This window comes from Mustelus asterias, chromosome 30, assembly GCF_964213995.1.
Source record: "Mustelus asterias chromosome 30, sMusAst1.hap1.1, whole genome shotgun sequence".
NCBI lineage: Eukaryota > Metazoa > Chordata > Chondrichthyes > Carcharhiniformes > Triakidae > Mustelus > Mustelus asterias.
The window spans coordinates 12322693-12337634 of NC_135830.1; the positions used below are offsets into that span (position 1 = coordinate 12322693).

The 14942-nt window shown below is 43.8% G+C and overlaps 2 gene segments (V, D, J or C); one reads left to right on the top strand and one right to left on the bottom strand.

The window, feature by feature from the left end:
* The window catches only part of LOC144481024 (Ig heavy chain C region-like), a 369241-nt gene that overhangs the window by 170302 nt on the left and 183997 nt on the right, over positions 1–14942 (bottom strand).
* LOC144480894 (T cell receptor alpha variable 38-2/delta variable 8-like) lies at positions 3932–4264 on the top strand. The segment is given in 1 exon segment: positions 3932–4264. A coding segment is annotated over 1 exon segment (333 nt).

Here is a 14942-nt window from a genome sequence, read left to right on the forward strand (position 1 = left end):
GAAAAATAGGGTTGTTGTAGTGGGAGACTTCAATTTCCCTGGTATAGACTGGAATTCGCGTCGGGCTGGGACTCTCAATGGGGAGGAATTTGTAAAATGCGTACAGGAGGGTTCTTTGGAACAATATGTAGATAGCCCGACTAGAGAGGGGGCTATACTGGACCTAATACTGGGGAATAAGCCCGGTCAGGTCTTCAAAGTTTCGGTAGGGAAACATGTGGCAAACAGTGACCACAATTCTGTGAGCTTTAGGATAGTGATGGAAAAGGATGAGTGGTGTCCCAAGGGTAAGGTGTTGGATTGGGGGAAGGCTAACTTTAGTGGGATTAGACAGAAACTGGCAGCTGTTGATTGGGAGAGCCTGTTTGAGGGTAAATCCACATCTGGCATGTGGGAGTCTTTTAAGGAACAGTTGTTAGGGCTGCAGGATAGGCATGTGTCTGTAAAAAAGAAGGATAGGAAGGGTAAGATTCGAGAACCGTGGATAACCAGGGAAATTGAGGGACTGGTCAAAAAGAAAAGAGAGCCGTATGTTAGGTCCAGGCAGCTAAAAACGGAAGGAGCTCTGGAGGAATACAAAGAAAGTAGGAAAGAACTCAAACGAGGAATTAGAAGGGCAAAAATGGGTCACGAAATGTCCTTGGCAGACAGGACTAAAGAGAATCCCAAGGCATTTTATACATACGTTAGGAACAAAAGGGTTGTCAGGGATAAAAATCGGACCTCTCAGGGACAAAAGTGCGGAATTAGAGCCCAAAGAAGTAGGGGAGATCCTAAATGAATACTTTGCGTCGGTATTCACAAAGGAGAGGGATGTGTTGACTGGGAGTGTCTCGGAGGGGAGTGCTGACCCGTTAGCGAAAATCTCCATAACAAGGGATGAAGCGTTAGGTTTTGTTAGCGAATATAAAGACTGACAAATCCCCAGGGCCTGATGGAATCTATCCAAGGCTGCTCAGGGAGACGAGAGATGGAATCGCTGGGCCTCTGACGCAAATCTTTGTCTCGTCACTGGACACAGGTGAGGTCCCAGAGGATTGGAGGATAGCTAATGTGGTCCCGTTATTTAAGAAGGGTAGGAAGGATAACCCGGGTAATTATAGGCCGGTGAGCTTGACGTCCGTGGTGGGGAAGTTGTTGGAGAAGATTCTTAGAGATAGGATGTATGCGCATTTAGAAATAAATAAACTCATTAACGATAGTCAGCATGGTTTTGTGAGAGGGAGGTCATGCCTCACTAACCTGGTGGAGGTTTTTGAAGAAGTGACCAGAATGGTTGACGAGGGAAGGGCCGTGGATGTCGTCTATATGGACTTTAGTAAAGCGTTTGACAAAGTCCCTCATGGTAGGCTGGTGAAAAAGGTTGGATGTCATGGGATGAAGGGGGAGGTGGCTGAATGCGTGGAGAACTAGCTTGGTCACAGAAGACAGAGGGTGGTAGTGGAAGGGTCTTTTTCCGGCTGGATGCCTGTGACTAGTGGTGTTCCGCAGGGCTCCGTGTTGAGACCTCTGCTGTTTGTGATCTATATAAACGATCTGGAAGAAGGTGTAACTGGGGTGATCAGTAAGTTTGTGGACGACACGAAAATGGCTGGACTTGCAGATAGTGAGGAACATTGTCAGAGGCTACAGAAGGATCGAGATAGGCTGGAAATCTGAGCAAAGAAATGGCAGATGGAGTTCAATCCAGATTAATGCGAAGTGATGCATTTTGCCGAACTAACGTAGGGGGGAGCTATACGATAAATGGCAGAACCATAAAGGGTGTAGATACGCAGAGGGACCTGGGTGTGCAAGTCCACAGATCCTTGAAGGTGACGTCACAGGTGGAGAAGGTAGTGAATAAGGCATATGGCATGCTTGCCTTTAAAGGACGGGGCATAGAGTATAAAAGTTGGGGTCTGATGTTGCAGTTGTACAGAACGTTGGTTCGGCCGTATTTGGAATACTGCGTCCAGTTCTGGTCGCCACACTACCAGAAGGACGTGGAGGCTTTTGAGAGAGTGCAGAGGTGGTTTACCAGGATGTTGCCTGGTATGGAAGGGCTTAGTTATGAGGAGCGATTGGGTAAACTGGGGTTGTTCTCACTGGAAAGACGGAGGATGAGGGGTGACCTAATAGAGGTGTATAAAATTATGAAACGAATAGATAGGGTGAACGGTGGGAAGCTCTTTCCCAGGTCGGTGGTGACGTTCAGGAGGGGTCATAGGTTCACGGTGAGGGGGGGGGGGGGGGGTGGGGGGGGGGGGTGCGGGGGATGGGAGGTTTAACACGGATATCAGAAGGACGTATTTTACACAGAGGGTGGTGGGGGCCTGGAATGCGCTGTCGGGCAAGTTGGTGGAGGCGGACACACTGGGAACGTTTAAGACTTATCTAGATAGCCACATGAACGGAGTGGGAATGGAGGGATACAAAAGAATGGTGTAGTTTGGACCATGGAGCGGCGCGGGCTTGGAGGGCCGAAGGGCCTGTTCCTGTGCTGTATTGTTCTTTGTTGGAACAGAGGCAGAGATGGAAGATTCTTATTAACGGCGAAAAATCTTGAAGAATTATAACTGATGGGAGGAAATTACAATGAAATTAAACCAAATTGAAGTGGGAGTAACATCAACCCGAAAGGTCAAGTTACCGAACTTGGGAATTGCTGGGCATTACTTCTTCGATTGCCATGAGCTATTTGTTCTCCTCTCTTCCACTGCGGTATCCCATGTGTGTAGTTCCAGTTCTGAGCTTTGCAGTGTCTTCAACTCTCAAATCCCGATTTTCAAGTGAAAATGTCTTTTCTGCTTTGTTCACCGAGACAACAAATCTCCCTCCGCTGGAGATCCGCTCCCTGGTTGTCCCGGTCGGGGTTTTTCTAAAGAAATGGCCATTTTCGAAATCATAAACTCCAGAGAAAACACAGATGATGGTGGGAGACTGACACTCCTTCCTGATCACCGCTGCCGGGCTCTGTGTCACTGACTGACTGAAACATCCTGGAAATTAAACACAGAGAGTTTATTGGACCACCAGAGCCGAACCATACAACGGCGTTAAAATCCTAGGCAGTGCCTGCAATAGGGATGGACTGGGGCAGCACTTTATTCAATCCACAGGATGTGGGTTAATGTGATCGATACTCACGGGTAAACAGATACACAGGGTGAAAACAAGGATTCCCATCGCTCTGCTGCCTGGAGATGATGATTCACATGACAGGGAGCTGGAGACTGCAGAGCTGGACTGCTTTGGGAGACTGGACATTAAAGCTGCACTGAAATTCTTCACACCCAAACATCTGTAAATCAGGCCATGCCCACCGTTCAAATAAAGCTCAAGGATTTAAATGGGGATCCCAGATGTGAACTTTCAGTCAAAACGCCCGGGCAGCTAGAATCCAGAGATTCACCCCGCGACCGACAGTCGTGAATGCCATGCTCTACTTGCTCTCGACTTGATTATTTTTGTTATTAATTCAATGGATGTGGGCGATGCCAGCGAAACCTGACCAACTCGGCCCCCGGAAATGAATCTCAGACCTCAATAAAGCTACAGTTAAGCACGCTCTCTCGAGTATACTGACTGAGTGACTGATTTCACTCGTCCATATTTAATCCTGTCTGCCAAAGAACTTCAGCTGTCCAGGGCCCTCATTTGAATCTGATTTAAATATCTGGCGGGTACATTAAGGATTGCGTCACTGCCGGAAAACAAAGGAGAAGGAAGTGATTTTAACCAATTGAACCATGTGTGGGTCTTTGTCCTGTTTCGGGTTTGAAATTATAATCGAAAAGAGCGGTTCGGGCTCGGAAGCAGCCATGCAGATATTCAGAATCTGTATTATGTTTGGGATAATTATTGTCGGTAAGGATGATTCCAATCATGTTCCATTCAGATTGGCGTTATATTTTATATTAACACGCGATTTTTTCTTGCTCCCAAACACATGACAGATCAGAGTGATGGAGATTCAGTTACTCAGTCCCAGTCTTCAGAGAGCGGGAGAGAAGGGGAAACCGTGACTATAAAATGTACCTATCACACTACAGAAGAAATGTATTATGTCTATTGGTACCTGCAGCTACCAGCGAAGGAGCCCGAGTTTGTTGTGTGGAGACGGTCTTGGGATGTTGTGGAATGGAAAGGCTCGGCGTTTGGAAACCGTTTTGCTTCAGACCTCCAGCTGTCAGACTCCACCGCAAGTTTAACCATCATGGACTTGCAGACGACCAACGCTGCCATTTATTACTGCGCTCTCTCTGAGACTCACAGTGATTGAAAAGAGTACCGACCCTGTACAAAAACTGTCTTCCGATTGAAACTGCTGTTCCTGCCTGCTGAGGTTGTCGAGAATCTGGGACAAGTGCAATCACAATGAGGCTGCCAACCCTTCAAACACACACACAGAGGAATCCAATTAACCTCTGTCAACTGCTGCACTCGTAATCAGTAAACTAGAAGCTGCCTCAGCTTTTATTAATCTCGTCCCTGTATTAGTAATAACTTTATTAGACTTTTCCTCAGTTTACATTAATCTAGACCCGGCATCAGTAATAACTGTACTAGACCATTTCAGTGTATATTAATCTCGATCCCGTATCAGTAAAATGTTGTGTTTAATTGTTTGACTTTTGTGTTCTGCTTGAATCATAAATTGTTTCCATTCTTTGGTCAGGAGCATTTCTAACGAATTAATCTGTTTTTATTAATCTCGTCCCTGTATTGGTGTAGTGGACTGTGAGGAAGGTTTTCAAAGCTTGCAGAGGGATTTGGACCAACTAGAAAAATGGGCTGCAAAATGGCAAATGGAATTTAACGCAGACAAGTGTGAGATATTGCACTTTGGAAGGACAAACCAAAGAAGAACGTACAGGGTAAATGGTAGTACTCTGAAGAGTGCAGTTGAACAGAGGGATCTGGGAATACAGGTACAGAATTCCCTAAAAGTGACGTCACAGGTGGATAGGGTCGTAAAGAGTGCCTTTGGTACATTGGCCTTTATAAATCGGAGTATCGAGTATAAAAGTTGGAATGTTATGGTAAGGTTATATAAGTCATTGGTGAGGCCGAATTTGGAGTACTGTGTACAGTTTTGGTCACCTCGTTACAGGAAGGATGTAAATAAGATTGAAAGAGTGCAGAGAAGGTTCACAAGGATGTTGCCAGGATTTGAGAAGCTGAGTTACAGAGAGAGATTGAATAGGTTGGGACTTTATTCCCTGGAGCGTAGAAGATTGAGGGGAGATTTGATAGAGGTGTTTAAGATTTTGATGGGTATAGATAGAGTGAATGCAAGCAGGCTTTTTCTGCTGAGGCTAGGGGAGAAAACAACCAGAGGGCATGGGTTAAGGGTGAAAGGAGAAAAGTTTAAAGGGAATATTAGGGGGGGCCTCTTCACGCAGAGAGTGGTGAGTGTGTGGAATGAGCTGCCGGATAAAGTGGTAAATGCGGGGTCACTTTTAACATTTAAGAAAAACTTGGACGGGTTCATGGATGAGAGGGGTGTGGAGGGATATGGTCCAAGTGCAGGTCAGTGGGACTAGGCATAAAATGGTTCGGCACAGACAAGAAGGGCCAAAAGGCCTGTTTCTGAGCTGTAATTTTCTATGGTTCTATGGTTCTATTGAAATTTAGCCATCAGCTTATTTTGTCTATTTCTCAAAGGTTAACTTCATTCTGTCCCATCGAGATGTTTTGACCATGCAGATGTGAAAACCTGTTCTCAGCAACTGTAAATGTTGACAGTTCACCTTAGGCACTAATTGCGGTGTGTCAATCATGATTATTAAATGCCCACTGACTGCACACAACATCCAGTGCAATGAGAGAATTTTAGATTGAATATGAGGGGGTAAGCGTTGCTGCTGTTGGCGCGAAACTGTCAGTGAGAGTTGATTTAATCGCACCATATTTCTAAATGCTGCATTCAGACGATAGCAAAATAAACCCAGAAACTTATGTCTGTACATTAGGAGACTGAACGTTCAGAGTGTTCTCTTTGTAATTGTCTCCTGTGATTTAGGCGTGCCTGGTAGTTTCCTTTCTCGGCCATTACAGGGGGCAATCACATTGCTGTGGGTCTTGAGTCACAGATAGGCCAGACCAGGTAAAGATGCCAGATTTCGTTCCCTAAAAGACTTCAATGAAGGAGATGAGGTTTTCTTTGCGACAACCAACGAACACCATTATTAAGACTAGCCTGTTGTCAATTACATCATGTTTCTATTAATTCGTTGAATTGATTATGCTTCACCGGCTGCCATGGTGAGAACTGAACCTCTGCCCTGACATCATCAGGGTCTTTGAATTTCGGAACTAATGGCATTGCTGCTGCATCACCATGTTGCATAACTGCTAAATTAAAATGGAAATTGTTTTTTTGCATCTCCGTGAACCTGACCACAGCTTCAGCGTCGAACGCTGGTTGAAAAAATCTGAAAGTTATTGAAAAAAAGGCAGATCAGGCAAGTAATCCGAAGACCGTTTTGTCACGTACATCATTGTTGATCTGTCGGTGTCGGTCACTTTCAGGGGCTTACTGTTTTACATTGCATTTCATTGCTTTATGATATACTGTAACATTTCCATGATTTCTGTTCTCCATATTTTTCTCAGCTCTCACCACTTTACAACACTTCCTCTCTAACTCCCACACGAGGGGCACAACAACAGCTGAAAATCTTGAGGTTATTGCTGCCGTCTTCCTGATTTCTTAGCAAGTATTTGTCAGAAACCACTGCTCATGTTTGCAAACCGCAAACACTCGGTTCAACTCATATATTTCATCGTTTATTTTTCAAATTGGAATAACTGACATCCTGTGGTTTTCGCTTTCCTTCGCTCAAAGAATAGCAACGAGGTCATAAAAAACCCTCTTATGTAGAATGTGGATGAGGAGAGACTGAGGATAGAGCTTGAGCAGGTTAATAAGCCAAATGGCCTTAAAAGTAAAGGAAAGCGGTTTGGAGTCCAGTCAAATTTTGCACGCGAGGAACTGGGGAGCCTTTTAGGGAACTGAGCTCAAGTGCTGTTATTGGGTTGGAACAGAAACCCCAGTTTGGTTATTTAAAACCCCAGGGCCCCAGGGCCAGGCCGAAGGTCGAGCCAGGCAATTGGCATTACTTGCGGCGAGAGAGAAACTGAAAAATATGTCTGCAGGCCCGCATAGTGCAATGCTGAATTTACTATTTCTGCCAACAATGATAGACGGAGAAGGGATTTCGAGTCCATACAGCCTGTCCCACAATGCAAATGGAGTAAATGTGAAGTGCAGTCACTATTGCAATGCAGGAAAGAGTCGCTATGCCCACAACAAGATCCCCGGTGATGTGACCATCTTTTGCAGCTTGTCGAGTGAGATTTAAATCTCTTTGATAACTGCCCTGCTTTAGAAACTAGTGAGGTGAGCTGTTTAAGAACCTCCAGAAAGGCCAGGCGGAGCCTCCATTTAGTAGCGTTTCTGAGCAATTCAGTGCGGAGACGATCCGACTCCATTTGCACTGGCAGTGTAAGTACCAGGTGGAATATGGTCTCAAGTCTCTGGAGGGAGATGTGAATCCATAACTTTCTGAATTACAGGCGATAGAATTGAGAAATGTAACAGTTACCTCGAAGCCGCGTATGGAACGTGAACTGGAGACATCAACTGTGTCATTTTTATACGGTGAGGTCTTTGTGCAACGACAAATGAATTCTAAACTTCTGTGTCTCTGAACAAGCAGAAATAGACTGCGATGTCTTGGATTTATGCTCGAGTAATCGTTAAAGGAAAGTTATTTCCTGAATTCATCTGACCAGCCTCGTAATGTCCCTTGGCAAAATCTGCGTCTCTTCTGTCGCTTCTATCTCGATACAAAATAAAATATGGAGCCCGTTCCGTGTGCTATCAGTACCAGTAGAGATCGGGATTATAGGATCTTGTTGTGTAGCTGCAATCCATTTTCACACTATCGCCTTCAGTAATATATAGTGCAGTCTGAGCCAGTAATCTCTTTGAATCAGATGTGTAGAAATACAGATATATTTACTATTGAAATATTTTAACTTAAGTGACTGATGCACAGAAAGTTAAAACAGAAGGCGAGGAAGGATCTTATGATTTTCTTCCCAGTACAAAGTAGCTGTGCAAAAACTGGGAAGCATCATGTTACCCGAGTACTTCAAAACATTGCCTGAAAGACTGATGGAAAGCGTATGCATTGATAAATGACTGGGTGCATGTGGAAAAAATACAGAAGTGCAGGACGAAGGATATGTAGCTGGTCTGAAGGAATAGCTCTTGCAGACGAGTAGTACGAAGAACGTGGCCGAATGCCTTCCTTCTGTGTCGTTTTATCCAGTGATTCAATAAATCATATCCAATCCTAACTCCGGCATAAACAATCGTTCCTGTTGTTGTCTCTCGTTCAAAATCCTAAAACTGCCTCCAGAATAGCACCGCGGAAGCACCTGCACCATTCACACTAACGTGGATCAGGATGAGACCACAATGTGTTTATGTGAAGTTGGCGATGGACAATAAATGGTGGTCTTGCTATAATCGCCGATAACTAGAGAACAGATGCAACAAATCAAAAACATATGGCACCTTATAAGAATCAGCTGGTTTCTCTACCTGCACCACCTGACTGCGTCACTGCTCTGGGCGGGGCTGGTGTTTGGCATTTCACCCCACCCCCTCCCTCCATACACCGCTTAATCATGAAATATAACATTCGGGCATGTAATTTGTCATTGAGCTTCTTTCAAGGTGCCGAAAAAGGAAAATGGCGAATGAGAGAATCTGGGAGAGTAAAAGCGGGCCTGAAATAGAGGAAAAATGCGAGAGCAAACAAGACACAAATAAAAAAAGGAAAGGATGAATGATGCAAACCGAGGAAGAAATTATGTGCTGATTCTTATAAGGTGCCATATGTTTTTGATTTGTTGCATCTGTTCTCTAGTTATCGGCGATTATAGCAAGACCACCATTTATTGTCCATCGCCAACTTCACATAAACACATTGTGGTCTCATCCTGATCCACGTTAGTGTGAATGGTGCAGGTGCTTCCACGGTGCTATTCTGGAGGCAGTTTTAGGATTTTGAACGAGAGACAACAACAGGAACGATTGTTTATGCCGGAGTTAGGATTGGATATGATTTATTGAATCACTGGATAAAACGACACAGAAGGAAGGCATTCGGCCACGTTCTTCGTACCACTCGTCTGCAAGAGCTATTCCTTCAGACCAGCTACATATCCTTCGTCCTGTACTTCTGTATTTTTTCCACATGCACCCAGTCATTTATCAATGCATACGCTTTCCATCAGTCTTTCAGGCAATGTTTTGAAGATCATAACGACACGCTTTGATATATCATACATTTCTCCAGCATTTCTATTTATCGATCATCTTAAATCAGTATCATCTCATTGTCGTCCCTGTTTCCCATGAAAATAATTTTTACTCATTTGACTCTTTCACAAATTTGGATACCTGATTTAAATTTCAGCTAAAGTTTCTTTTTTTGTCAAGGGAACCAATTCCGTTTCTCTACTCACTCCGAGTAACTGATGTCTATAATCCTTGACGGCATTTTGCCAGAACAAAAGTATGTTTTTGAATCACTATATGAACGAGGGATGCTTTTTTTCAAGAGTCGCTGGATTGAAGATGCCTTTGCGAACCTCCCCGGCTTCGTAGTGGTTTGACAAGGGTTTTGTACGGGTCACACCCGGTTTGAGGCACCGTGATCCTCAATCCACTGAAATAGAGGGCACTGTCTTTTGTCTCCACTGCAGAAATTGACAAAGGGAAAATCTTATATAGACTGAAATGCCAAGCATCGAATTTTCCTTCGGCACACTCGGCTTCCTTGCGTGTGGTGTTATCCCAGTGCAATAATGGCTGGAGTGGCTGGTTCGGGTAAAGCCGGTACCAGTAGCGATCCAGATCAACAGAAATGGAGTTGTAATTACGGCTCAATTCCAGGTTAGTTCCTTCGGCTACCTTCAACTGACGTTGAATCTGTGTTACCGAACTCCCTTGGAATATACCTGCAATATGCAAATAGTATGCAAAACATTCAGGTAACCCCCTGATTGATGACAAGCATCCCCCTCTCCCCTCTTTCAAAATGAGGAAAATCAATCACAATCTAACTATCACATTTGGATTATTTACACCAGAGGAAAGAATACATTTCAGTATTTAGATAATATAGGGGGAAGAATGACAAGTCATATTAAGAAGTGTTTCACATGTTCCAATTTACCGAATAGAAATGAGATCACGAGAAGCTTAACTGGTGGCATCTCTAAAGTGCTGCCACTATATTACAGAATCTAATGTGCAAGTCTTGTTGACCACGTGCCCACACTGAATTTAACTTCCTTGGAACACGATCACACCAATGATGCTCCGAAACGCTGTTCAGAACAAACAGCAGAAATGACTCAGTGAAAGACAGGAACAAGAAACACACAGTGAGCGCCAGTCCTGTTGGCTCACAATGATCAGACTTTGTGCGCGCATCAATAACTGATGTAGGATAATTGTAATATAAACAATTGAATGATGTAACCTAATAGATAGAACATTCTCTAGTGCAATATAAACATGCTGCGAACTTGTGTCATATGATTAGAGAGACTATCTAGTGCAGCAGAAACTGGGAAGAGCCTCAAGCATTATAAACAGCGGTTTTATCTAGTCCACTAGTAAGTAATGCAGTGTCAAGTGTAGCATAAGGAGAATAATAATGAATCAGGCTCCACGACAGTACACCTGAACCATAGTTATGGTCCACCTGCCACCAGGTGGACGCAGAATGCTATGACACCAGTTTCTCTGACCTCTTCTGCAGCTGGAATTCTCCCGTCCCACTGCAATGAACGTAGATTTGGCTGAGCAACAAATTATCTGTTCTCTTTGGCAGCTGAATTCTGACCGAAGTCTTTCACCCATTTTGTGCGATGGTTGCGGGTAAACACACCGGTGTGAAACACATCTGGAACAACTAGACATACAGATGTCGGGTCCCACCTGAACAATGCCTTGGGATATCTGTGGAATTCAGAATGGAGACCAGCATCTCGTCCCCAGAACATTTCAAGATATTTAAATATAAGGATTAAAATGAAAACTTGGATGAAATTGGATTAATTGGATTAATAAGAGTACATCTGTCTGAGGGTGCTTGATTTGAGAATTATCAAAGCAGAGGAAAACAAGTATTTATATAAGAGACTATGGGTTGAATAATATTGTGTAGAAAAATATGTAAGAACTATAGAAGAAGTGAGTACAAAGTGGAGAGAGGGAATATAAGTTGCAACTATTTGTAGGGATGCTATTAAGATACCATAACATCAAATAGGAAGACCCCAGTATAACGATAGGAGGGCCGCTGAGCACAGGAGGATAGGAGCAGCTGCTGCTATAGCCACACCCATGTAGAGAAAGCAGACTCTCCCAAAAGGGCAATGTGCTGAAAAAAACTGCTCTTTTAAAAACTCAAACAGAGAAGCAACATTACGCTGAACTGAAGAAGGCTTTCCCAAACTGTAAAATAACCCGCAGATGGTAACTATAATCTGCATTTAACTCATAGCGTTATATAATTTCGGATGTTGCTTGAGAAAGGGAAAGTTCTCATAGGGCAGATAGCTGTACAGCTGGGATGAGGGTTAACCTCATGAGATACTGTCTGTGTGTAGCCAATTTTGTCGTTACGTCCTCTGCTGAAGCTTATTATAATCTTTCTTGTGTGCTTGTTTTAAGTGAACAAATTTCCATCATTAATTATTTGCAATAAGACTGGTCCACGTCTCACTATTTTCCATTTTTTTTACATGATATCAAATTGAAAATTTGCATAATTAAGAATTGGTATTCCAATTCATTCTTCTCGGTTTTGGGATACCCTCCCATTTAACATCAGCGAGGCTCTTAACAAACACACAGCAGTGGGTGCAGGTACATCTATAGGTTGACCTCCCAGATTCATTGTAATCGAGGAGTTCCATCTAGCTGCTTCAGAATGTTGCCAGAGGTCCATTTTCTTTCTCAGGATGTCAACCTTCTGGCTTCAGAATTTCTATTTAACTAAGATGACCACATCCACCACTCTCATCGGCAAATGTTCCCGGTTCCTGAGCACACGCTGTGGAAAAATGTTGCTCTTGTATCCGGCCCCCACGCCCCCGTCCAACATTGCCTGTAATCTTAAAAAAAAAACTCCGCTCCCCGCCTCAAGTTTCGTTAGTACCATCAAATAATGGGAATGCTTTTTCTTTATCTACATGAACAAAGCCTGTCTTAACCTAATCCACCTCGATTAACTCTCCCCTCAATCTCTTTCTCTCCCATGAAGGACAACATCTCCACGTTCAAACTTCTGGCTACTTTGTGAACTTCTCAAACTAATCTGACATCAAATAAATTTCCTCATGGAATTTAAATATAAGTCGTCAACTTTCGAAAAGCTTTTCTATGGAACTTAATTGTGTTATGAAATTCTTAGTGCTATACATAGTTTAAAGTCAACGACTTCAGGAAGCGCAGCGGAGGACATGCCTTTGTCTATATCAACGGGGATGAATTAGAAATGGTCGAGACTTCAAATTTCTCGGTGTCCAGATCACCAACAACCTATCCTGGTCCCTCCATGCCCGCGCTATAGTTAAGAAACGCCTCTACTTTCTCAAGAGGCGAAGGACATTTGGCATGTCTGCTGCGACCTTTACCAACTTGTACAGATGCACCATAGAAAGCATTCTTCCTGGTTGTAAAACACCTTGGTATGGCTCTGCTCTATCCTGGACCACAAGAAACTGCAGAGGGTCGTAAAGGAAACTCAGTCCGTCACGCAAACCAGCCTCCCATCCATTAACACTGCCTGCACTTTCCGCTGCCTTAGAAAAGCAGCCAGTATAATCAAGGAGCCCTTGCAGACCGGACATACTCCCTTCCACTTTCTTCCGTCGGGCAAAAGATGCAAATGTCCGAGGACACATACTAACCAACTCAAGAGCAGCGTCTTCTCTGCTTTTCCCTGAAAAGATACAAAAGTCTGAGGACACACACCAACCAACTCAAGAGCAGCACCTTCCCCGCTGCCATTAAAATTTGAATGAACCTACCTCATATGAAGTTGATCTTTCTCTAGATATGACTTTAAACTACATTCTGCACCCTGTCCTTTCATTCTCTATGTACGGTATGCTTTGTATGTATAGCACGCAAGAAACATTACTTTCCATTGTATACTAATACATGTGACAATAATAAATCAAATCAAACGAACTTTTTAGAAATTGTTGCACCATTTTGAAAAGTATTTTTCCATACTACTTACCCTGAAGTTTTTGACGATTTAAAAAGAAGCTTAAACGGATTGAAATATTTTTTCCAAACAATTTGAGAATTCGTCACTTAAAAAACACGTTTAAACTTTTATGATGAGAAAATTACAGTAGAATCTGACTTTAAAAAAAGCAACATCTGTTGAAAAGCAATTAAACATACATTTGTCGGGCGAAGCTGACTGAAGTTGATTAACATTTTCCGGAATCGGTCTAAAGTTATCGCAGACCTTTTCTTTAATCGACAGTAACGTGGAGTATGTGAACTACTGATAAAGTCTTACATCGAGCCAGCCAGGATTCGGGGCTGGAATCTCCTGATCCATAGTCGGGTGCGTTATCGGTTATGGAGTCATAGAGTTATAGAGGTTGACAGCATGGAAACAGGCCCTTCGGCCCAACTTGTCCACGGGGCCCTTTTTTTTTAAAACCCCTAACCTAATTCCAATTAAGAACATAAGAACATAAGAAATAGGAGCAGGAGTAGGCCATCTAGCCCCTCGAGCCTGCCCCGCCATTCAATAAGATCATGGCTGATCTGACGTGGATCAGTACCACTTACCCGCCTGATCCCCATAACCCTTAATTCCCTTACCGATCAGGAATCCATCCATCCGCGCTTTAAACATATTCAGCGAGGTAGCCTCCACCACCTCAGTGGGCAGAGAATTCCAGCGATTCACCACCCTCTGGGAGAAGAAGTTCCTCCTCAACTCTGTCTTAAACCGACCCCCCTTTATTTTGAGGCTGTGTCCTCTAGTTTTAACTTCCTTACTAAGTGGAAAGAATCTCTCCGCCTCCACCCTATCCAGCCCCCGCATTATCTTAGAAGTCTCCATAAGATCCCCCCTCATCCTTCTAAACTCCAACGAGTACAAACCCAATCTCCTCAGCCTCTCCTCATAATCCAAACCCCTCATCTCCGGTATCAACCTGGTGAACCTTCTCTGCACTCCCTCCAATGCCAATATATCCTTCCTCATATAAGGGGACCAATACTGCACACAGTATTCCAGCTGCGGCCTCACCAATGCCCTGTACAGGTGCATCAAGACATCCCTGCTTTTATATTCTATCCCCTTCGCAATATAGGCCAACATCCCATTTGCCTTCTTGATCACCTGTTGTACCTGCAGACTGGGCTTTTGCGTCTCATGCACAAGGACCCCCAGGTCCCTTTGCACGGTAGCATGTTTTAATTTGTTTCCATTGAGATAGTAATCCCATTTGTTATTATTTCCTCCAAAGTGTATAACCTCGCATTTATCAACGTTATACTCCATTTGCCATATCCTCGCCCACTCACTCAGCCTGTCCAAATCTCTCTGCAGATCTTCTCCGTCCTCCACACGATTCACTTTTCCACTTATCTTTGTGTCGTCTGCAAACTTCGTTACCCTACACTCCGTCCCCTCCTCCAGATCATCTATATAAATGGTAAATAGTTGCGGCCCGAGTACCGATCCCTGCGGCACGCCACTAGTTACCTTCCTCCAACCGGAAAAACACCCATTTATTCCGACTCTTTGCTTCCTGTCGGATAGCCAGTCCCCAATCCACTTTAACACACTACCCCCAACTCCGTGTGCCCTAATCTTCTTCAGTAGCCT